Below are 22,797 nucleotides of genomic sequence, written 5' to 3'. Positions count from 1 at the left end.
ATGAATAATGTCTACACGTCCTCCAGGGCTGGCAACGTCGATGTTCAACATCGACATTGCACAGCACCACATCGAAATAGGCGCAGCGAGGGAACGTCTACACGCCAAAGTAGCACACATCGAAATAAGGGTGCCAGGCACAGCTGCAGACAGGGTCACACGGCGGACTCAACAGCCAGCCGCTCCCTTAAAGGGCCCCTCCCAGACACACTTGCACTAAACACCACAAGATCCACAGAGCCGACAACGAGTTGCAGACCCTGTGCATGCAGCATGAATCCCCCGCTGCAGCAGCAGCAGCCAGAAGCCCTGGGCTAAAGGCTGCTGCACACTGTGACCATAGAGCCCCGCACGGGCTGGAGAGACAGCATCTCTCAACCCCCCAGCTGATGGCTGCCATGGAGGACCCCACAATTTCAACATTGCGGGACGCGGATCGTCTACACGGTCCCTACTTCGACGTTGAACGTCGAAGTAGGGCGCTATTCCGATCCCCTCATGAGGTTAGCGACTTCGACGTCTCGCCGCCTAACGTCGAAGTTAACTTCGAAATAGCGCCCGACGCGTGTAGCCACGACGGGCGCTATTTCGAAGTTAGTGCCGCTACTTCGAAGTAGCGTGCACGTGTAGACACAGCTCGTGTGCAGAACCGTAGGACGGGACGGGGCCATTAGCCCAGGCCCTGTGCCCCGGCAGGGCTGGGGAATAACTACACCGAGCCGCTCTCTGTCCTCAGAGGCGCACGCCCAGAGCGGTCCTGACCCAGACCCAGACCCTGCAGCTGTGTGGGGCACAAAGACTTGGGGCACTGCTGGGGCTTGCTGGTGAGGAGAGGGATAGCTCAGTGGTTCGCGCACTGGCCTTGTAAACCCAGGGTTGCGAGCTCAGCCCTGGAGGGGGCCTGCACGGGGTCTGGGGCAGCTGGGATCTGAACAACGGCCAGGGCGGTGATAGTCCTGCTGTGGTGCAGGGGCCTGGACGCAGTGAAAGAGCTGGGTAGAGCCACAGGCAGCAGCACCCAAAGCTGTCTGAGTGGCAGCAAAGCCACCAGACAGGCCCCGGCTGACCCCCCGTCAGTTTTGGAATTTTCTACCGGACCTTTATTTCAAATCTGCTGTGAACCCATTCGTGTGCAGCTGAAGCTTTTAAAATCACAGCTCTAAAAAAATCACTGCCCTCCGCCACGTGCAGCTGCCCTGGTGCAGGGGGGCGCCAGGTTAACAGTTACGCATAGGGACCCTTAAATCCTGAGAACGGCTCAGCACACACCCATCTGCGTGTGAGAGCGAAGCAGCGAGCGACAGACGGAGAAGGACCAAAAAGCCCAGAGGCGATCGGGGCAAGCGCTAGGAGCGGAAAAGCCCCTGGGGAGATTTTGAGGCTGAGCCATCTGAGAAGAGGCGTGGGACTGTGAGCAGCCAGAGACGCGCCCGCCTGTTGTCTGATTCCTCCTGGGGCTAGGGGAACAGGCATTGAAGAGCACCAAAGAAATGCTTGATCCCTCTCCTCCTCCAGGGAACAGCCCCAGCTGCTGCATTTCGGGGGCTGCGTGTCCAACGAGCCAATTTTTACATTCCGGGGGTTGGCCCTCTGGATGGCCCGTGATTCGCTGGAGAGCCCCCAGCCTCCCCCACGCCCAGCGACTGATCTCTGGGGGGCTCCTTGCTGGCATCGGTCCCGCCACGCCGCAGCACGGCGCGGAGCTGGAAGCAGGGAGGTATGCTGGCAAAGCCGCAGTCCTGCGGCGTGAGGCGGATGTCGTGGGCAGGGACGAGGGACTCGAGGGTGAAGTTCTGCACGAGGGCTGTCAGGAAGATGAAGAGCTCCATGCTGGCCAGCTGCTGGCCCACGCAGGCTCGCTTCCCTAGGGAGAAACTCAAGGGGTGACGCCAACCCCCATGATATCTTTGCACCCAGCCAGGCACTGCTGCCTGTTGCAGGCCGGGACAGGAGCAGGGTAGGGAACAGGCATTCCGGGGCAGAGCCATAGGGTGAGGTGGGGCGGTCGCCCAGGCCCTGCTTTTTTGGGGGCCCCATGTTGGCCGCTCTAGCCACCCCATGAACAGGACCGGGGAGGATTACCTGGGGCAGGGCACAGAGCTGGCTGCAGTGGGTCGCCTCTTCCCAGCCCACCCGGCACTCACCCCTTGGGTCACTCTAGCAATGGCCTGCCCCACGGAGCCCACACCTCTGCCCCCTGCCCCAGGCGATCCTGGCCCAGTTGGTCGTGGAGGGGGTCAGGAGGCAGGGCCTGAAGCCCAGGGACTAAGGGGGTGGCCGAGAGCTTTCAAGTGAGCTGCGGCCAGTCTCTGCTTTGCTCTGGCAGCTGCGGGCCATTCAGCGCAAGGCGATGGGACCCTAACTCCCGAGTGACCCAGTGCAGGAAGGGTCCCTCCTGGAGGAGGCGTCCTGGGGACGCCCAGAGAGCCCTCTGCCGGGGCCAGTAGCTCTGGCACAGCACCAGTGCAGCCGCAGTACAGTGTTGGACATGGACAGGATCAAACAGCAGGAGAGGCAGCAGCTCGGTACAGCCCCGGGGGAGCTGAGCCCGGAGCTGCGGGTGTGTGAGAACCAGCTGCCGCTGCTCACAGTTGTTGCACCCTGAGTCAGACGTTGAGCTCTGGGGCAGGGAGTGGCTCTCACTCCTTGGCTTTGCCTAGCCTGGCAGGTTGGCACCCTGGTCTCTGCCGGGGGCTGTGCGGTGCCGGCCTGAAGGGGCCCTGATCTCAGCCAGGGTGTGGGCAGTGCCCAGCTCGACGGGCCCTGATCTCGGCAGGGGTCTGGGCGGCTCCCACCCTCTCACTGCTATGGGAGCGGAATACGCAGGTTCCTGCGTCAGCCACTCTGGAGGTGATGGGTCAGAAGGGACGTCTCTGTCAGACGTGCTAGTCTACCTGTGCCTGGGGGTGTCCCAGAAACTCCCGCCGCCCCTTCGCCCCGTTGTACCTGCCGAGAAGGGCATGAAGGCGCTGTTGGTCTGGAAACCCCCCTGCTGGTCCAGGAAGCGCTCAGGGTCGAAGCTTTCTGGGTGGCGGAAGTGGCTGGGGTCCTGCAGCACAGAGCTGAGCACTGGGAACACCTCCGTGCCCTGGGCAAAGAGAGGCCAGGGTGAGAGGCGGGGAGGGCCGAGGTGTCGGGACTCCTGGGTTCTGGGACTGGCCCCTGACCCCCTCTGACAAACGGGTCTCAGGAGCCGGCTCGCCCTGTGGCTGGAGGGGCTGGGGACGGTGCCACATAGCTCCTGCGGGCGGCTTTGGGGTCACGCTGGCTGGCGTGGGGGGAAGGGAGTGCGGCCCCATCCGAGCAGCACCCTACGTGGTTACCTGGGGGATGGTGTAGCCCCGGAAGCGGGTGTCCCGGGTCAGGGTGTGCGGGAGGTTCAGGGGGACGACGTCACTGTAGCGTTGGATCTCGTGGAGTACGGCGTTGGTGTAGGGCATTCGGCTCCGGTCTGCCACGGCTGGCAGGCGGCTGCGCCCAATCACCCGGTCGATCTCCTGGCTCACCTTGTCTAGAGAGAGGCGAGCGGTCATGGACTGCAGCCCAGCTGGAGGTGCCGGGACGCCCCTGCCTGGGCCAGGGAACGGAAGGGCCTCGCTCTTTGCTGTGCCGAGAGCTGCTGTGCTGCAGGACTGGTGCTGTGGGGTGGGGTGTCGCGCAGGGGCCAGGCAGCTCCTGCCCACGGAGGACGTGGACGGGGGTGACAGCAGGCACCTCAGCAGAGAGCAGACGCCAGCTGCAGCTCTGACGCGGGGCCCTGACGCGCCCCAGAGCAGGGCATGGCCCCTACCTCCAGAGAACATAGCCCATGTGTCCCTGCCAGCCAGCCAATGACGCCCACTGGCTCCTTCACCATGGAGACATGAGACAGCTACTGGGGTGACACCGTGGGGGTTTCTCTGCTACAGCTGCTGGCCGCAGACAGACCCTCTGTGGTCTGAGATCCCTCCAACTCGTTCCACGTCAGAATACACCCAAGGGGGCCAAAAAGTTACCACCTATTTGGCCTGGAGCCTCAGCTCCCATCGGAGTCAAGGGAGCTGCACCCGTTGCCACTAGCTGGGATCTGGCCCATTTATTCCCAGCTTGCAACCCTGTTCGCAGCTCCCTTCAGTTACCTGCTACCTCTGGGAACTTCAGCAGGATCAGGAGTCCGTAGCGCAGGGTGGAGCTGACGGTCTCCGTCCCAATGAAGAACAGGTTGCACACGGTCACGGCCAAGTTTCGGAGGTGGAATTCTGTGGCGGGGTTCAGAATGTCCTTGGAAAGCACAGGCAGATACGCAAGTTATCACCGGGATAGGGACAGATCCTCAGCTGGGGCAAGTCCACAGAGCTCTCTGGAGCTCACTGGGGTCTGGGTCCAGCCCCATCCCTATAGGGAGCTGCCCCTTTGAAACAGTCGTTTGACAGAGAGTGAGCTGATGTGCCTCAGCCCCCCAGGTGCCAGGTTACCATGGGGTTGCCCAGGTTACCATGGAGAGGCCATGTTACCAGGGGGTTGCCAGGCTACTGTCCAGGTGCCAGGTTACCATGGAGCTGCCAAGCTATCGTGGAGTGGCTAAGTTACTATGGGGTTGCCAGGCTACCGTGGGTTGGCTAGGTTACCATGGAGCTGCCAGGCTCCTGTGGAGGAGTCAGTTTACCACAGTGTTGCCTGGCTGCTGGGTTACCACAGTGTTGCCAGGTAACCATGGAGTTGTCAGGTTATCATGGCAGTACCAGGCTGTTGTGGAGGAGAAGCCACAGTTACAGTGGAGGGGCCAGGCTACCGCAGTGTTCCCTGGTAACTGTGGAGTTGTCAGGTTACCACGGCAGTGCCAGGCTGTTGGAGGGGGGCCAGGGTTACTGTGAAGGATGGAGACAGGAAACAAGGAGAAGCTAGGTTACTGCATAGGCAGTGTCACAACGCTTACAGTCATGGTCAGACCTAACCCTGTGGAGGTCCCACACCAATTTCCCCACAAATTTGTTTAAGGACCAGGAGGGTAAATGGCCATTAAACCCCCTGGAGGAACCTGAGGTGAGAGCTGGGCTGTGAAATCACTGATGCTGGTGTATTCAGAGGAGGCCCCACCCCAGGCTTGTGGTCAGAAAAACAAGTTAAGAGAGACAAGAAAGTACCACGAAGGCAGAAACAGGCGTGCAGAGAAAGGCAAAATAACCCTGTGCCATGAGGCTGACCCATGGCCTGGCACTACCGGTGGCTTATACAGGCATGGTGACAATTAACCCAGAGGACGGTAACCCAGTTATGGGTTCAGTGGAGGTAGGCGAGCTGTGGCCATGTCCGAAGTCAGCCGGAAGATAAACAAGGCACAATGTGACCTGGGCAAAGGGAAATTGACCCAGAACCTGGGTGTGCTGAAATGTAGGAGGGTATTTGGAGCATCGTGGGGACAGTCCATCCTGACGCCAGGAGAAGGTAACGGGTCATTCAGTTTGTGTACTGATTTGCCGACTCACTGCTTTAACAGGCGCCGGTAAGCCCAGGGTAAGTGCTTGTTTCAGCTTCAGGCTGGCATTCATACGTCTGACAAGTATCAGAGACGTAGCCGCGTTATCTTCGAGAACAACAAGAAGTCCTGTGGCACCTCAAAGACTAACAGATATTTTGGAGCATCAGCTTCCCTGGGCAAAGACCCGAAGCGGGTCTTTGCCCAGGGAAGCTGATGCTCCAAAATATCTGTTAGTCTTTAAGGCGCCCCAGGACTTCTTTTTAGTCATAAGTCTGGATGACTGAGCCTGAGTGGGTGGTAGTCCACACGACAGCACTAAGAGATACCGGAGATTCTAGGTATCGAGGGGGGGTTTTAAATTTCCAGCGAGACACTAAGAAACACCAGGGGTGCGTCTACACCAGGAGCGAACGTCAAAGGTAACTGCAAAGTGAGGCGCTACGTCGAAGTAGCCAGCCGAGAGTCCACACACGTTTTTCCCGTCCTTCGAAGTCCTGACGCTACGCCCGGGAATGGGATAGTGGCCTACTTCAAAGTTTCACTTGGAAGTAGGGTGTGCGTAGACGCTCACCTTTGAAGTCTGCTACTTCGAAGTTGCACTTCGAAGTGAGCAACTTTGATGTTATTTTTGTAGTGTAGACACAGCCCAGCTGTGTTCCCTGCAGGCTGAGCACTTGGACAGCTGTCCGGCAGAAGTTCGGATGCTCCCCAGCTGATTAATAGAGTGTCCACAGCCAGCAACAGCCGGCAGCCTGTGTTTCTGTGGGTGGTGCACATCTGGACATACCTCAGTGCACTTAACAAAATTTATCCTGCACAAGGATGGAAAGAAGTAGAGGGAACCCTGGCCACAAGAGAATGTAGGTTTCAGGGGGGGTTTAAGTTTCTATAGAGACACTAAGAGACACCACAGTGGTTTGGGGTGTCCGTGGGGCTGCCAGGTTACTATGAAGCCCCTCAGACATCATGGGGGCACTTGGGTATTGTGGATATACTCAGATATTTACTAATTATTATTCTACGGATGATTTGCATTAGCATAGCACTAGCAAGGCCCGTTCATGGGCGACAGCCCCTTGTGCTCAGTCCGGTACAAACACAGAACTGACAGCTACCACCCCAAAGAGCTTCAGTCCTAAGCATAAGGCAAAGGAGAACCTCAGAGACACAAGATAACACAGAGGCCAGGGCCGACAGGCTGTGTCTGGTTCCAGCAGATGAACGGTGGTCTGGTTTTTTGCGGGCACCACAGCAGAGGGGAGTTTTAAAAACTTGCTCTGATTCCCTGAAGTAAATGGTGAAGTGCAACAAGGGATAATGGGGCCTCCTGTGTCCTTCTCAGCTTCTCTCCTGTCTTACCTTTTCCATCTGGACGAGGAAGCAGTCGATGAAATCCTGGGGGTTAGCGTGGTCCAGAGATGCCTGTTTAGCTTTGATCCTCTCTAAGATGAAGCTATTGATGTCCTCCAGATCTTGGATGATGTGTTTGTGGGCTCCTGGAAGGAAGCGCATGACCCAGGAAAACATCTCATAGAGCTGTAAGGAGGAGTATGGAAAACTGTGTTAAAATGGTGAAACTATGGCTGTAAATGTTTGAGGGTTTCCTGTTTGTGCTTGCAACCGTGTGGCTTTAGGGGGAAGCATATGATCACAGTATTCTGCATATCATAGAATCATAGAACACTAGGACCGGAAGGGGCCTCGAGAGGCCATCGAGTCCAGTCCCCTGCCCCGACGGCAGGACCGACCACTATCTACACCATCCCTGATCGACATCTATCTACTCTGTTCTTAAATATCTCCAGCGAGGGAGATTCCACAACCTCCCTTGGCAACTTATTCCAGTACTTGACCACCCTGACAGTTAGGAACTTTTTCCTAATGTCCAACCTAAACTTCCCTTGCTGCAGCTTAAGTCCATTGCCTCTTGTTCTCTCCTCAGAGGCCAAGAAGTACAAGTTTTCTCCCTCCTCCTTATGACTCCCTTTAAGATATCTGAAAACCGCTATATGATCACAGCTGTTTTGTTTCTCTTTGTTCTTGTGTGTTGCTGTTGAATTCTCAGATGATTCTGTGGAGCTGACCCTGTCGCACTCCATCAGGGCCAAGGGGGCAGAGGTGGCTCCCCTGAGGACTGTCCTCCAGGAGGTGCCTGGGCACTCTGGGTCCTAGCTCAGTCTCCCTGGGCTGCTCACCTGCCCCCAGGTTGAGCTCAGCCGCACGAAGACCTGGTTGAGCTTGGCCAGCATGTTGAGGAAGCTCTCATCTGTGTCGGCAAAGCGACGGCCGAAGACGATGGAGCAGATGACGTTGCAGGCTGAACGGCTCAGGAAGAAGGTGGGGTCAAAGGGGGAGCCTGGAAGGAGAGCAGGGGACAGGATAGTCGCCCTGTCCAGAGACTTTGGTGATGTCATGTCAGCCAGTGTTGGGAGCCAGCTCCCAGCAGGGAGGGTCCTAGGACGGGGCAGCAAGGGAACGCCCTGCAGCCACTCCCCAGACCCAACCCAGCCGTCCAGAGGAACCTGGGAATAGACCAACCCTCGGTTTGCCTGAACTCCGCCACCAGGCACCGGGCCTCCGCCTGGACCTGCTCCTCGATGCTCTGCTTCCCCGAGTCAAGGTCCTGCAGCGTGGTCAGGGAGAACTGCCGCAGCGGCCACCACCGCTCCCCGTCGGAAAAGAGCAGCCCTGGAGGTTGAGTAATCCTAGAATCACAGGGCTGGAAGGGACCTCAGGAGGTCAGCGGGTCCAGCCCCCTGGTTCCAGCAAGAACAGCCCCCACTAAGTCATCCCAGCCCGGGCTTTGTCAAGCATCCAGGGATGGAGATTGCACCACCAATAAATAACACATTCCAGAGCTTCCCCCCCCTCCTGGGGAAATAGTTTTTCCTAATATCCCACCTCCCCCTCCCCCTCTGTAACTTCAGCCCATTGCTCCTTGTTCTGCTGCCTGTCACCACTGAGAGCAGCCTCTCTCCAGCCTCTTCAGAGCCCCATCAGGAAGTTGAAGGCTGCTATTAAATCACCCCTCAGTCTTGTCTTCTGCAAACTAAACAAGCCCAAATCCCTCAGCGCCTCCTCATAGGCCATGTGCTCCAGCCCCTTAATCATTTCCGCTGAACCCTTTCCAATGCGTCCACATCCTTTCTACACTGGGGGGTCCAGAACTGGACACAACACTCCAGATGTGGCCTCACCAGTGCCGAACGGGGGAATAACAACTTCTCTAGATCTGCTGGAAATGCTCCTCCTAATGCCCCCCAATACGCCATTAGCCTTCTTGGCTACCAGGGCCACTGCTGACTCATATCCAGCCTCTCATCCACCTTAATCCCCAGGTCCTTTCCTGTTGCACAGCTACGAACCAGTCGGCCCCCAGCCTGTAACAGTGCTTGGGATTCTTCTGTCCCAAGTGCAGGACTCTACATGCATCCTTGTTAGTACTGCACAAAGGATCCTTAAGCGTGCTTGGGCAAGAAAACTGGGGTGCAAACTCCAGCATGCAGCACACTGGCTGGCCAACTTGCGGGGGCGTGCTCCTGGGGGAAAGCCCTGAGGATCTTACCTTGTGTGACTCAGGCCAAATGGCTCCCTGCCTGTGACACGCAAGTCTATGCTCACTACCCCGCTGGCTGGTCTGTAGCTGGCTGGGAGGAGACAGGTGGGCAGGCCCAAGCTGGCTCACTGAATCAGTCACAGACCCAGGACTCGTGGCTCTAGCCACTAGACCCTGCTGCCCAAGCTGCCGGTGGTACCCCCGCGTCCTGGCTGCCAGCCATGCGACCACGTGCCTTGTTCATGGCCTTCGGAACTCACCAAACCCCTGCAGAGCCTCCCCCAAGGCTGCCAGCGTCCCTCTCCCGCTGAAGTTGTCAGCTAGATCCTCCAGGGCCTCCTTCACCGCGTCGTACCCCCACAGCACCACGACCCGCCGGGGGCCCAGGTGCACCGTGAAGACCGGGCCGTACTTCTTCCTGAGCTGTGGGAGAAGTCGGGGGGTGGGAGGGCAGAAAGAGAGCGGACCCTGTCCCCATGCACTAGTGTGTGGCAGGGGCAGGAGCTGCTGGGGGTAGGGGGGCAGGTGAGGTCGCTGTGCTCTGCCCCTGGCTTGGCACCTCCCGCTCCCCCTCCAGCCGTTGCAGGGTACAGAATCCCACGGGCACAGCGACGTGCCTTCGCCCTGCCCTGTCCGTGCAGCCCCCACGGCTCGGCGCGTGAACCGTGCAAAATCCCACGTCACGGTTCTTTAGCTCTCCAGGCCTCCGCCCTGCACCCTCCCCGGCACCCCTGCCCCCACCCAAGCCCTGGTTGCTCCTGGGCTCCAGAGATCTGCCCACGCCTGGCTCCTGAGCTGACGCACCGGCGCACAAAGCTGGCGAGATGCGGATCTGCCTAAGGACGGCAGTGCCCTGTCTGTCCTGTAGAGCTCCGCTCCTCGGTGCTGTCAGCATCAGTAGTGCTTCCTCGCCCGGCCTGGGCACGAGAGTGACCCTGCTGTGTACGGCACTCGGCTGCAGGGTTATTTTTCTTACCGGTCACTAACGGGCAGCTTTTGAGCTGGGCTGAGTAGTAACTGGCCTGTTGCACCTGCCAGCCAGGGCCCACAAGCCCTGGCAAGATGTGGCTACCTCTGGGGCAGAGGGCGTCAGTCACCCAGTGCTCCTCACGATGTGCATGTACAGTGCCTAGCGCCCCGATCTTTCTTTGGGGGTCCCAGGCCGACATAGTAAGGGGAGACTAAATCAAGTAGCCACGCAGCCCAGTGGTGGAGGGGAGGGAATTTTAGCTGAGGACACAGCAGCAAAACCACCTCCTCGTGCAGGAGCGATTCCCAGTGGCTGGGAAGGATCCCAGGGTATCTTTCCCCTTGGCTGTAGTGGGCTGGTCACAGAGCACCGGAGAACAAATGCAAGACACAGGCCGTGTGACCTACCTGCCGGAGAGAATTCACCATGCCCCCCGTCCTCAGCTGCAGCACGTTGCCCAGCAAAGGCAGGGGTGTGGGGCCAGGAGGCAGAGGGCTCCTTCGACTCCTCGGCCGGCGCACCAGGAGGAGGATCAGGCCTGACAGGCAGAGCAGCAGCAGCAGCAGAGATATTACGTCCCCCATGGGGTCCTGCAGGTGCCTCTCACGTCTCCGCCGGTAGCCCTGGTCCAGCCCTGGGGTCCAGGCACAGCACCTGAGGCGTCCCAGGATCCCGGCTGGGCTGTATTTACCCAGGAGGGGTGCGTCGGGTGGACGGGGCTCTTATCAGGGGCTGCCGGTGTTGTTTCAACATGGGTGCGGCCAGGAGTGGGTTTGGCTCAGATTGGAGCAATGGTGGTTGCTGGGAGGGCTGGGCCTCTGGGCGAACCAGCCCAGAGCAGGATTGTGCGTGGCGCCTGTCGGGGAGGGAGAGCCCTTGGGGAGAGAGCTGAGACTGGCTGACCTGGCTTCAATTCTTCTCTGCCACAGAATCCCGGGGAGACCTTGGGCAGGTGCTTGTCACTCCGTGTAACTTGAGAGGCTTTCTGGGCACAGCTGAGAGAGCCAGACCAGGGCAAGCTGCTTAAAGACACGGCTACTTACAGCGCCAGGGCAGCGACTCTCCACTGGGAAGCACCCAGCTGGTCACAAGGAGCATGTCCGTTACCATGCTGGCCAGGGAGAAGTCATACAGCAATTCCCTCGCACACGCCAGCTTCCCTTGTGTCCCCTCCTCACACAGGTGAGAGGTGATGAAAATCAACCTCGGCAAATCTGAACAGGTTCTTCTGGTCCCAAAGGACCAGCCACATTTCCAGGTCAATGTACACCACAGATCTTACCCAACAGAGCGCGCTGGGCCCAGCCTTTAGCACCTAACAGCTAAAGGTTTATTAATAAAAAAGAAAGATAGACTAGAGTGGGAGTAAAATTGTTAAAGCAATAAATTACATCCCTCAGCCACATCGTTCTTGATGCAGGCCGGTAGGAGAGGCAGAGGAAGCTGCTATTTTGCAAATTCTGGTGAGTTTCTTTTTTGGGTTATTTGAAGCTAGATGGTATCGGTTTGGGTGGCCCATCCAACCCTTGTCATGGCTGGTGATGGCACGCAGGATTATATAATCATTATGAGAATCCTCTGAAGGGAGAAGTGTAGATAGCCTGGGCATGAAAACGTAGGAAAATGAGAGAGAGACAATGCGTGAGGCAGAGGACCTCATGGAAGGATGGTCGTCGGATCCCTCCTTGGCAATAGTGTCAATGATGTAGCTGCTCTTTTTCAAGTCCCAGAGAGACCGCCTCCATCCAGAAAGTCTGCTCAATCCAGAGAGTTTGCTCAATCAATAGAGTCCAGCTCAACCCAGAGAGTACCCTTGGTCCAGTCCCTTACTCGCGACAGTGACTGCAACCTCCAGATTTGAAATCTTGTCGGCGTATGTAATAAGGGGAGAATAAATCAAGTAGCCACGCCACCCAGCGGCGGAGGGGAGGGAATTTTAGCTGAGGCCACAGCAGCAAACCCACCTCCTCGTGCAGGAGCGATTCCCAGCAGCCAGGAAGGATCCCAGGATATCTTTCCCCTTGGCAGTAGCAAGCTCCTCACAGTGCACTGGAGAACAAATGCTTGACACAGGCCGTGTGACCTACCTTCCGGAGTGAATTCACCATCCCCGCTGTGTTCGGCTGTTATGCATTGTCCAGCAAAGGCAGGGGAGCTTAATGAGAATCCCCATTGTTCTCAACACAAACGTGGGCAAATTATTTTTGTGTGCCCAGAGTTTTGGCTGTCTGTTGTTTTTTCCAACACCAAAGTGACGGCAATCTGGCACAGAGTGTTGGTTCATTCGCCTGTTCACCTTGTGTGGCGAGGAATGTACTTCCCAAATATGACCGTACAATTCTGGTACCTGATTGAGTGGCAGAACCAAGAAGGTGACACCAATCTTGGCAGGGAGCAGTCTCTCAGGGGATATTAGAGTTCAACCCTCACGCTACCCTTAAGAGAGTCATAGTTCTTAAAAGTGTCTGGAGTACATCCTTTGTTAAGACAGGTCATCAGTCCTTCTGGGCCGCCAGGTTCATAGCAAAGAAGCTCCTGAAGGCTGGGTCTACACAAAGCTCTGTTCAGCACTGCTGCCGGCAGAGCTATGCAAAGTGGCTGCCTATCTGCATACTCCCAAAGCTCATTAGCATAGCCAGCGGCAAGCCACCATAGTCCTTCTCACACGTGTGATGACAACTGCGGATGACTGCTGGACTGATCACTGCCTAATTCAATCCACAATGGCGATTAGGATTGCCACCAAACGGAGAAGTCAGAGGAAACAGATCTGATAAAAGATCAATGTACCAGGCTTGAAGGACCTGATTAGAAGAAGTGACTTCCAGACAGCGCTCCAAAGGAAGCCTCCAACGGTACACTCGGAACATGCGGAGGAACACTGGTGTCAGTTATAAAATGTCCTCATTGGAGCTTGTGGAGAAGCCTTTGGTTCCCAGACCAGGAAGCATCAAGACTCATTTGGTGAGAACAACGTAGAAATTAAACACTTGATTGAGGCAAAAAGGAAAGCCTTTATGGCTGGGCGAAGTGACATCAATTGTGCAATGAAGAGAGAAGCATATACCAAGGCCAAGGCAGAAGTCCAACGTAAAACAAGGACTCTGGGAAACCAGTGGTGGACGGAGAAGGAGTGAGAACTCCAGCGTCTTGCAGACATCAACGATACAAGACGTATCTTCAATACTACCAAAGGTGTTAATGGACTGAGAAGCCATGGAATCCATCCCCGATTTCAAAGGATGGAACCCAGCTCTTGAAAGGCAGTGAAGCCGTTGCTTCTCCCTGGAGGGAGCACTGTAATGAACTCTTGAATCACCCCTCCACTGTCGTGCTAGACTCCCTTGGCCAAATCCCTCAGCAGCCACCAAGAAATGATCTTGCATTTCCTACCCTGAGTGAGGTCCAAGTTGTCATCAAAGAGATGAAGTGCAACAAGGCAACTAAACAAGATGGAATCCCCACCAAAGTCTGCGAAGAGGGTGGGGCAGAGATCCACAAACAGCTCCACTTCCTGATTCTCAAGCTCTGTTATAGGAAGCAGAAGCTGCAGGGTTTCAGAGACACACTGATTGCCAGTCTCTTCAAGGAGGGCAACAAGTAGGACTGTGGCAACTATTGTGGCATCTCTCTCCTGGCAACATCAGGGAAAATCTTAGCTTGAATTCTTGCAAACTGACTCCTGCCACTCTCAGAAGAAATTCTCCCAGAATCCCAGTGTGGCTTCTGACCATTCCAAGGAACAGCGGACGTGATCCTCACTGCCCAGCAACTACAAGAAAAATGTTGTGAACAAAATCAAGCCTTATACGTGAGTTTCATCGATCTGAGCAAAGCATTTGACTCAATCAATCACAGCACCCTGTGGACCATCCGCTCGAAGACTGGCTGCCCCAAAAAATGCAGTAGCATTGTGATGGGGTTCTGGGGTTCCCAAAGCTCTGCACCCTGTCCGCAGGCAGGAGAGTCTCTCACTCAGCAGGAAAACAGCAGGTTTATAAGCTGACAGGACACAGCATCGTACAGAGGAGTCAGTACATCAGGCAGAGACAGCCAGTCCAATCCGTGTTGGGGAGAGGAGGCCTCGAGGGGCCCCCAGAGCTGGGGCCTGGCCCCCTCCTTTGTCTCTCTCTCCCTCAGCCCAGACCCACTGCTTCCAACTCCCAGTTCCAATTCAAACCCCTCAGGCTCCACCTCCTCCTTTGTCTGCAGTACAAAGGTGTTACCTGGTCATCAAGGTTACCCTCAGCAGGAGCCCCCCACCCTCTGTGAGTCACTCACATACACACAGGTATCCCCCACTCCATCACATCTCTCCCCCCTTCCAGACCGAACTGAGCGGGGTCACTCAACTGGTGACCTGGGGAAGTTCGGGGCTCTCCCCTCGTGACTGGGCATCGGCTGTACCCTCTGTTCTCCCCTCGATGTGCACCACCTCCACATCATAGTCCTGCTGCGGGAGGCTTCAAGTCAGGAGCTTGGTCTTGGCCCTTTTCATGTGATGCAGCCGGGCAAGTCCCTTTAGTTCCCTTGGGTTGGTTGGTCTCCCTGCTTCGGCCCCGGTCCGTCAGCCACGTTCTCAAGTCGGACGGGCAGAGCCCATACAGATGCTGCAGCACCAACAGATCAAACAGGTCTTTTGTGGTTTGGGTCCTGCCCCATCTGACCACCAGTTCATACAGCTGCTCCAGCCAATGTCTGGAATTCAGTTACAGTCCAGTAACGGAAGGTACAAATGCTTCCATCCTTGGCATTTAGCCAGACCACCACAATGGCTGTGTGCCTCAGTTTCCCCTTTCATGACACACAATAGGTTTGGAATGTTCCTTCTCATGTCAGAGGTTGCAAGACTAGTTACAGGGAACAATGGTGACATTTCAGAGTTACAGACTCCTTCAACATACAATTCATGCTTCTACATCAATGTCATCATGTCACATGTCTCTTTTCAAACATTCAGTGCATGGTACAATTCTACAGCTTTTGGTAGCAGCACCCCTTGGTTACAGCAGTCAGCATGAGTAACAGAACAAACCCATTGCAACTGTACATTTACGTTGCTCTTTGGTAGACCACAACCTTTGTGCAACATCCTTGAGAATCTGGTATTTTGGGGATAAATGGCTGAGGCCTTTCTTAGCACCATCAAGTTCTAATCTTCTCCCTTGCCCCCTGGGGTGGAAATCTGATCTCTCTGGCTGTGCCCTCCCTTCTAACAAGAGCTGGGCCATTGATGAACTCAGGGAGATGGCCCCCTCCCAGCCAGCCTGGAAATTTGCAAACCAAACTGCTTTCTGAGAGCTGTTTTGTGAGTCCCAGACGCAGAATCCACATGAAGGAATCCCTGTTTATCCCTCACTGGCCCACCAGGCCCAAAGCTCCTTTGTCCTTTTACCTCCAACTACTGCCTCCCCATGGAATCAGAAGTCGAATCCAATATGAGAATATGAGTGTTTCCACCATCTGGAGATGGGGAATTGCTGGCTCTCTCCTGCATCCTACAGAGATTGGCTGTGCAGCCGTTTTACTTGGTTCTCACAGGGCTGCTCACACTACCTGATAGTTTTCACTTTACTTGCATCAACTTCCAATTCCTGAGAAACTTTTACCCTGCCTGCTTTGGACCCTTGCAGAGCACAGCCAGTGGTTTCACACTCAGGCAGGTCCTGGCCGTCAGGAGCTGAAACAAACTTCTCCCCAGGCAAAGGGCTGGCTCTGGTGCTTACAGGCAAGCACCTTTCCTATTCACTCTCCTTCACCTCACTCCCATTTTCTGCAGTCCCCACAGACAGGTCAGGAAAAGTTTCAGGGAAATTCTCTTCCTCAAGAGCTCCCCCAAACAACAACTCACCCCTGTCTTGCTCCACAGGGGCACTGCTCCCTTAAGCCACAACCAGCTCCTGGGTTTCACCTACACCCAGGATCACTTCTGGCCCATCAGGCAGATTCCCATGTAATCCCCCTCCAGGCAGACAGCCAGTACCACCGGACAGAAGGTCAGGGTCCCTTTCCTCCCTTCTGCTACCAGCTCCTTTATCTTCATCAGTCAGCATAACTCCATTGCCCGTCTGTTCTTGTGTCCTGGTGAGAGGATGACTCTGGTAGGACAGAGTCCTCTCACCCGCTCCCAGTAACACCTCAGCATCAGGCAAAGAACAAGTACCAGAATCGTCTGGTCTCTGGGATTCCCTGATGATACTGACTGGATCAGACCGAGTTAAAGCATCATCCCCCCTGAGAGACACAGAGGCAGGCCCACTTCCCATCTGGGCTTCAGCTGCCCTCAGATCCAGCTCTGGGATCTTGGCTCCATCTTGAGCCCCCACAGGCTCAGGCAAAGGATTCACTTCCCCAGAAGCAGAAGCACTTTTTTTGCACCAAGGATCAGTGTCCTTAGCAGGGACACCACTGCCCATCCCAGAGCCATTCCCTCTGCTCCAGCCCCCATGGCTGGATTCAGAGACACACCTGGAATGCTCTTTTTTGGTGGATCCTTCTCCAGCCATCCTAGGCTGGTGAATCTTCCTCAGACAATGGGCTAGTTTCCTCATTGGCACCTTTTCCAAACGCAGGCTCTGCTCTCTCCCCAGGCTGATGCTGCTGTTCAACACAGACAGACAATGGGAGACACTCTCTCCTTTGTCCCAGCCCCCCGGCTGGTCTCCACACACACACAGAAGGTGAAGCAGCTTCTCTCATAGGCAACTTGCCATTCCCAGTGGATCAGCTGCTTTCCTGCACAGACACACAGGCACCTTCCTTGGCCCAGGCCTGGAAAACTCTTTGCAGGTCTGTCTTGGCCACTAGTAGATGATGGGTTGGAATCGCTCCTTCCCTCCTTGAGCTGTGGCAGGCCACTCGGTTCAGAGCTCCATGCAGTCCAGAGTTCCCTGCCCCGATTCGGGCTCACCTCTGCAGGATTCTCCCCAGCCCTTAGCTCTGCCACTGCACATCCACGCTGCCTTGTCCAGCTTCTTTAATCTCGATTCAGTTTCCAGGTGCTGCCACTTCACAGCGGAGTTGCTCAGCGTGGTTGCAGGCTCTCAGGCTGATGCCCTGTGCACCTCACGATTCCTGGAAGAATCCCTTCAGTGTGCCAGGCTCCTTGCGGGTCACAAGCTGCCCAGGGTTAGGCCGTAGGCCCCTCCGCCCTCTGGGACTGACTCCAACAGACTCCCAGCGGAACCCCTTCTTCAGTGTGACACCCGCTCTCAGGGACCATGAGCACCCTGTCTTGGGACGAACTCATTCAGCGTCAGCCTCCTCAGGGGTCACTTGTTCCTGGGGGTTGGGCTCTCGGCCCCTCCACCTTCTGGGACCGACTCCAACAGATTCCCAGGAGTAACCCCTCCTCGGGTGTGACACCCCCTCTCGAGGACCACAACCGCAGTTGCTTGGGTTCGGCCGCAGGCCCCTCCGCCTTGGAGAGCTGCACCTCACTGCCCTTCAGCACACCTGGGTCTCGCAGGCCCCACTTCTTCCGGGGCCCCGGTCACTTGCTGCTGGATGCTCCATCCTTGGGGTGCAGAACATCCCACTCCTGACACCAGTGTGATGGGGTTCTGGGGTTCCCAAAGCTCTGCACCCTGTCCGCAGGCAGGAGAGTCTCTCACTCAGCAGGAAAACAGCAGGTTTATTAGCCGACAGGACACAGCATCGTACAGAGGAGTCAGTACAGCAGGCAGAGACAGCCAGTCCAATCCATGTTGGGGAGAGGAGGCCCTGAGGGGCCCCCAGAGCTGGGGCCTGTCCCCCTCCTTTGTCTCTCTCTCCCTCAGCCCAGACCCACTGCTTCCCAACTCCCAGTTCCAATTCAAACCCCTCAGGCTCCACCTCCTCCTTTGTCTGCAGTACAAAGGTGTTACCTGGTCATCAAGGTTACCCTCAGCAGGAGCCCCCCCACCCTCTGTGAGTCACTCACATACACACAGGTATCCCCCACTCCATCACAAGCATCTACAGGCTGCTTCGCGACAACATGACTGCCACAGTATTGAGCACCAGTGGAACCCAAAGTGACCACTTTGAGGTCAAAACAGGAGTCAAGCAAGGCTGCGTCATTGCCTCATCACTGTTCTGCATCTTCATCACCATGATCCTTCACCTCATTAATGGCAAGCTTCCAGATGGTGTGAAGATTGCCTATAGAATGTACGGGAATCTTTTCAACCACGGGAGACTGAAGATCAAAAGCAAGACCTACACAACCTCCATCATGGAGCTCCAGGACGTAGATGACAATGTAGTTGCTGCTCCTTCTCCAGGAGCCCTTTAGACAATCTCAGGTGCCTTCGCAAAAGTGTATGAGAATCTCAGCCTCACACTGAGGATCAAAAAGGCCAAGGTGCTCCACCAGTTTTCACCAATGGGACAATCTCATGCACCTTTTACTGAAGTCAGCAGAGAACTGCTGGAAAACGTGGAGCATTTCCCATACCTCAGAAGCCATCTGTCTGCCAAAGTCAACATTAATGTGGAAATCCACCATTGTCTGAGTTGTGCGAGCTCTGCATTCACCTGCCTGGGATAAAGGGTCTTTGAGAACTGAACTCCTATCCCCAGGACAAAGCTTGTATACTGTGCAATGGTTGTTCCAATGCTACTGTACGCATGTCAGACCTGGACAACATACAAGCGTCATTTGAAGGCACTTGAACAATATCATCAGTGCTGCCCCAGAAGAATCCTAATGGGTTTGGTCCTGCTTAGAGCAGGGGTCTGGACTCGATGGCTTTTTTAGGTCTCTTCCAGCTCTATTGTTCTATGATTCTATGATCCCTTGGGAGGATGGACACATGAACACTAGCATCCTGGAAGAGTCAAATATGACAGCATTGAAGCCCTTATCATTCACCAACAGTTTTGTGGTTCAGATGTCTGATCAGCACCTTCCAAAACAGATTCTGTTTCCGAGTTGGAGGAAGGACAGAGGAGCACTGGGGGCCAGGGGAAGCGATAGAAGGATGTGCTCAAGGCACACATGAGCAAGCACAGCGTCGGTGTCGACACGTGGGAGAACCTCGCCCAAGACCGTCCCCAGTGAAGAGCGGTGATCCGTGAGGCGGTGGCACAATTTGAATGGTCCTCCTGCAGTGCAAACGAGGAGAAGAAGAAAAGAGCATCAAAAACTGCCCCACGCCCCTCCAACAGCCACCAACACCTGCCCCTTCTGGGCTAAGACCTGCGGCTCCAGAATCGGGCTGGTCAGCCATCAATAGACTCACAAACAAGAGGGTGACAGGAAGTTGTCCTATTACCATTCTCCACCAGGGATGGTCGTGGGTGAGGTTCTCCCAAGTGTCGATGCCAATGCTGTACTTTTTCACGGGTGCCTTCAGCACGTCCTTATGTCGCTTCCCCTGGCCCCCAGCGCTCCTCCGTCCTTCCTTCAACTCGGAAACAGAATCTGCTCTGGCAGGCGCTGATCAGACGTCCGAACCACATGACCAGTCATGTTCGACTCTTCCAGGGCCCCAGTGTTTGTGCGTCTGTCCTCCCAAGGGACATTTCAGGTTCTCCTGAGGCAGCGTTGATGGTATGGTTCAAGTGCCTTCAAATGAGGCTTGTGTGTTGTCCAGGTTTCACATGCGTGCAGCAGTGCTGAAACACGCTCGGCTACCACCCTTCTCCTCCTGCTAGTCGGAACAAAACACCCTCATCCCTTGCCCTGCTGCTTAGCTTCAAAGGGGCCGGGCTGTTCGGGTGCCAGGTTCTAGGCACGTGTTTGTAGAGTTACAGGAGAGCTCTTGCTGGGTTTTGCATTGGGCTCTGCAGCCTGCAGGGAGCTTCCTGACATTGCTGTTCTGCCGTACCTGGTTCATACAGTTAGCTACTCCCCAGGCTGCACAAGGCTGGCTCAGGGGACAGAGATAACACATTGCATGAGATCACTATGTGTGAAGTAGGCGGTTGCTAGGGCGAAGGAGGGTCGGTGGGTTCCAGGCAACGTTTCCCCTAATCTTTTCCACTCAAGTGCAAATTTTTTTTCATCCGCGGGGAGAATAATTTTGCCTGTGCACCGAGGCACGTGCGAATGTTCACCACCAGCTGAAACAAAACCAAGCTGTGTTAAATCAGCCGGACATCACTGGCACTGTTCCTGAGCGGCCAGACATGTGCACAGCTTACAGGGAACACTGGTTACAGACTGTGGTAAGGGACTGTAAATTCAGCAGGCCCATTCAGTGCCAGGTCTTTGCTGAGTGTTGCTCTGAACTGACTCCCCTGCCCATGTCTCTTGAAGGTGCTGTGCAGGATTCTCCCGAGGTTCAGCAAGGAGAAGTGCAGAGTCCTGCACTTGGGCCGGAGGAAGCCCAAGCGCTGTTACAGGCAGGGTGCCAATGGGCTAAGGAGTCGTGCAGCAGAAAAGGACCTGGGGATTACAGTGGATGAGAGGCTGGATATGAGTCAACAGTGTGCTGTCCTTACGCAGCTCTGCGTCTCGCCAGCTTTGTGCGCCGGTGCATCAGCTCAGGAGCCAGGCGTGGGCGGATCTCTGGAGCCCAGGAGCAACCAGGGCTTGGGTGGGGGCAGGGGTGCCGGGGAGGGTGCAGGGCGGAGGCCTGGAGAGCTAAAGAACCGTGACGTGGGATTTTGCACGGTTCATGCGCCGAGCCGTGGGGGCTGCACGGACAGGGCAGGGCGAAGGCACGTCGCTGTGCCCGTGGGATTCTGTACCCTGCAACGGCTGGAGGGGGAGCGGGAGGTGCCAAGCCAGGGGCAGAGCACAGCGACCTCACCTGCCCCCCTACCCCCAGCAGCTCCTGCCCCTGCCACACACTAGTGCATGGGGACAGGGTCCGCTCTCTTTCTGCCCCCCCACCCCCGACTTCTCCCACAGCTCAGGAAGAAGTACGGCCCGGTCTTCACGGTGCACCTGGGCCCCCGGCGGGTCGTGGTGCTGTGGGGGTACGACGCGGTGAAGGAGGCCCTGGAGGATCTAGCTGACAACTTCGGCGGGAGAGGGACGCTGGCAGCCTTGGGGGAGGCTCTGCAGGGGTTTGGTGAGTTCCGAAGGCCATGAACAAGGCACGTGGTCGCATGGCTGGCAGCCAGGACGCGGGGGTACCACCGGCAGCTTGGGCAGCAGGGTCTAGTGGCTAGAGCCACGAGTCCTGGGTCTGTGACTGATTCAGTGAGCCAGCTTGGGCCTGCCCACCTGTCTCCTCCCAGCCAGCTACAGACCAGCCAGCGGGGTAGTGAGCATAGACTTGCGTGTCACAGGCAGGGAGCCATTTGGCCTGAGTCACACAAGGTAAGATCCTCAGGGCTTTCCCCCAGGAGCACGCCCCCGCAAGTTGGCCAGCCAGTGTGCTGCATGCTGGAGTTTGCACCCCAGTTTTCTTGCCCAAGCATGCTTAAGGATCCTTTGTGCAGTACTAACAAGGATGCATGTAGAGTCCTGCACTTGGGACAGAAGAATTCCAAGCACTGTTACAGGCTGGGGGCCGACTGGTTCGTAGCTGTGCAACAGGAAAGGACCTGGGGATTAAGGTGGATGAGAGGCTGGATATGAGTCAGCAGTGGCCCTGGTAGCCAAGAAGGCTAATGGCATATTGCGGGGCATTAGGAGGAGCATTTCCAGCAGATCTAGAGAAGTTGTTATTCCCCCGTTCGGCACTGGTGAGGCCACATCTGGAGTGTTGTGTCCAGTTCTGGACCCCCCAGTGTAGAAAGGATGTGGACGCATTGGAAAGGGTTCAGCGGAAATGATTAAGGGGCTGGAGCACATGGCCTATGAGGAGGCGCTGAGGGATTTGGGCTTGTTTAGTTTGCAGAAGACAAGACTGAGGGGTGATTTAATAGCAGCCTTCAACTTCCTGATGGGGCTCTGAAGAGGCTGGAGAGAGGCTGCTCTCAGTGGTGACAGGCAGCAGAACAAGGAGCAATGGGCTGAAGTTACAGAGGGGGAGGGGGAGGTGGGATATTAGGAAAAACTATTTCCCCAGGAGGGGGGGGAAGCTCTGGAATGTGTTATTTATTGGTGGTGCAATCTCCATCCCTGGATGCTTGACAAAGCCCGGGCTGGGATGACTTAGTGGGGGCTGTTCTTGCTGGAACCAGGGGGCTGGACCCGCTGACCTCCTGAGGTCCCTTCCAGCCCTGTGATTCTAGGATTACTCAACCTCCAGGGCTGCTCTTTTCCGACGGGGAGCGGTGGTGGCCGCTGCGGCAGTTCTCCCTGACCACGCTGCAGGACCTTGACTCGGGGAAGCAGAGCATCGAGGAGCAGGTCCAGGCGGAGGCCCGGTGCCTGGTGGCGGAGTTCAGGCAAACCGAGGGTTGCTCTATTTCTGGGTTCCTCTGGACGGCTGGGTTGGGTCTGGGGAGTGGCTGCAGGGCGTTCCCTTGCTGCCCCGTCCTAGGACCCTCCCTGCTGGGAGCTGGCTCCCAACACTGGCTGACGTGACATCACCAAAGTCTCTGGACAGGGCGACTATCCTGTCCCCTGTTCTCCTTCCAGTCTCCCCCTTTGGCCCCACCTTCTTCCTGAGCCATTCGGCCTGCAACACATGAAAGATGGTTCTCTGTTAATTGACCGTGTGGAGTTTGCGCTGGGTTACACATTGTTTGCCTGCTGTCTGTACCTGATTCATGTATTTTCTCACACAGCGTCCAGCTTCAAAGTCTGGCTGCAGAGGTTTGGTTGGTATCTGTTCGCAATCCACATACAGGGCCACAACATTAATATCATAATGTTTAAAATGAAATGGTTTTTAGTGTAACTTTCGCTAAAGGCGCCATTATCCACAAACCGGAGGACAAGCATTTTGGGTAACTGCCCCAAGAACAGGTTCTCTTGGTTACTGACCC

The 22,797-nt window shown here is 56.1% G+C and overlaps 2 protein-coding genes across 2 annotated transcripts; one reads left to right on the top strand and one right to left on the bottom strand.

The window, feature by feature from the left end:
• Nucleotides 1–1,099: 1,099 nt before the first annotated feature.
• On the bottom strand, nt 1,100–10,642 carry LOC142025180 (cytochrome P450 2G1-like). Its single transcript, XM_075017734.1, has 9 exons — nt 10,392–10,642; nt 9,275–9,437; nt 7,997–8,146; nt 7,654–7,814; nt 6,818–6,994; nt 4,119–4,260; nt 3,324–3,511; nt 2,947–3,088; nt 1,100–1,864 (listed from the first exon to the last, which is right to left on the bottom strand). Exons 1-9 carry the CDS (start codon nt 10,566–10,568, stop codon nt 1,569–1,571), a joined length of 1,596 nt encoding a protein of 531 aa, XP_074873835.1. The 5' UTR covers nt 10,569–10,642; the 3' UTR covers nt 1,100–1,568.
• Nucleotides 10,643–20,770: 10,128 nt separating this feature from the next.
• Nucleotides 20,771–22,500, top strand: LOC142025300 (cytochrome P450 2G1-like). The gene is made up of 3 exons (XM_075017923.1): nt 20,771–20,987; nt 22,116–22,265; nt 22,448–22,500. Exons 1-3 carry the CDS (start codon nt 20,771–20,773, stop codon nt 22,498–22,500), a joined length of 420 nt encoding a protein of 139 aa, XP_074874024.1.
• The last annotated feature ends 297 nt before the right edge of the window (nt 22,501–22,797 follow it).

Source organism: Carettochelys insculpta, chromosome 22 (assembly GCF_033958435.1).
Source record: "Carettochelys insculpta isolate YL-2023 chromosome 22, ASM3395843v1, whole genome shotgun sequence".
In the NCBI taxonomy this organism is placed as follows: domain Eukaryota; kingdom Metazoa; phylum Chordata; order Testudines; family Carettochelyidae; genus Carettochelys; species Carettochelys insculpta.
This window is presented reverse-complemented; position numbering and strand designations above follow the sequence as displayed.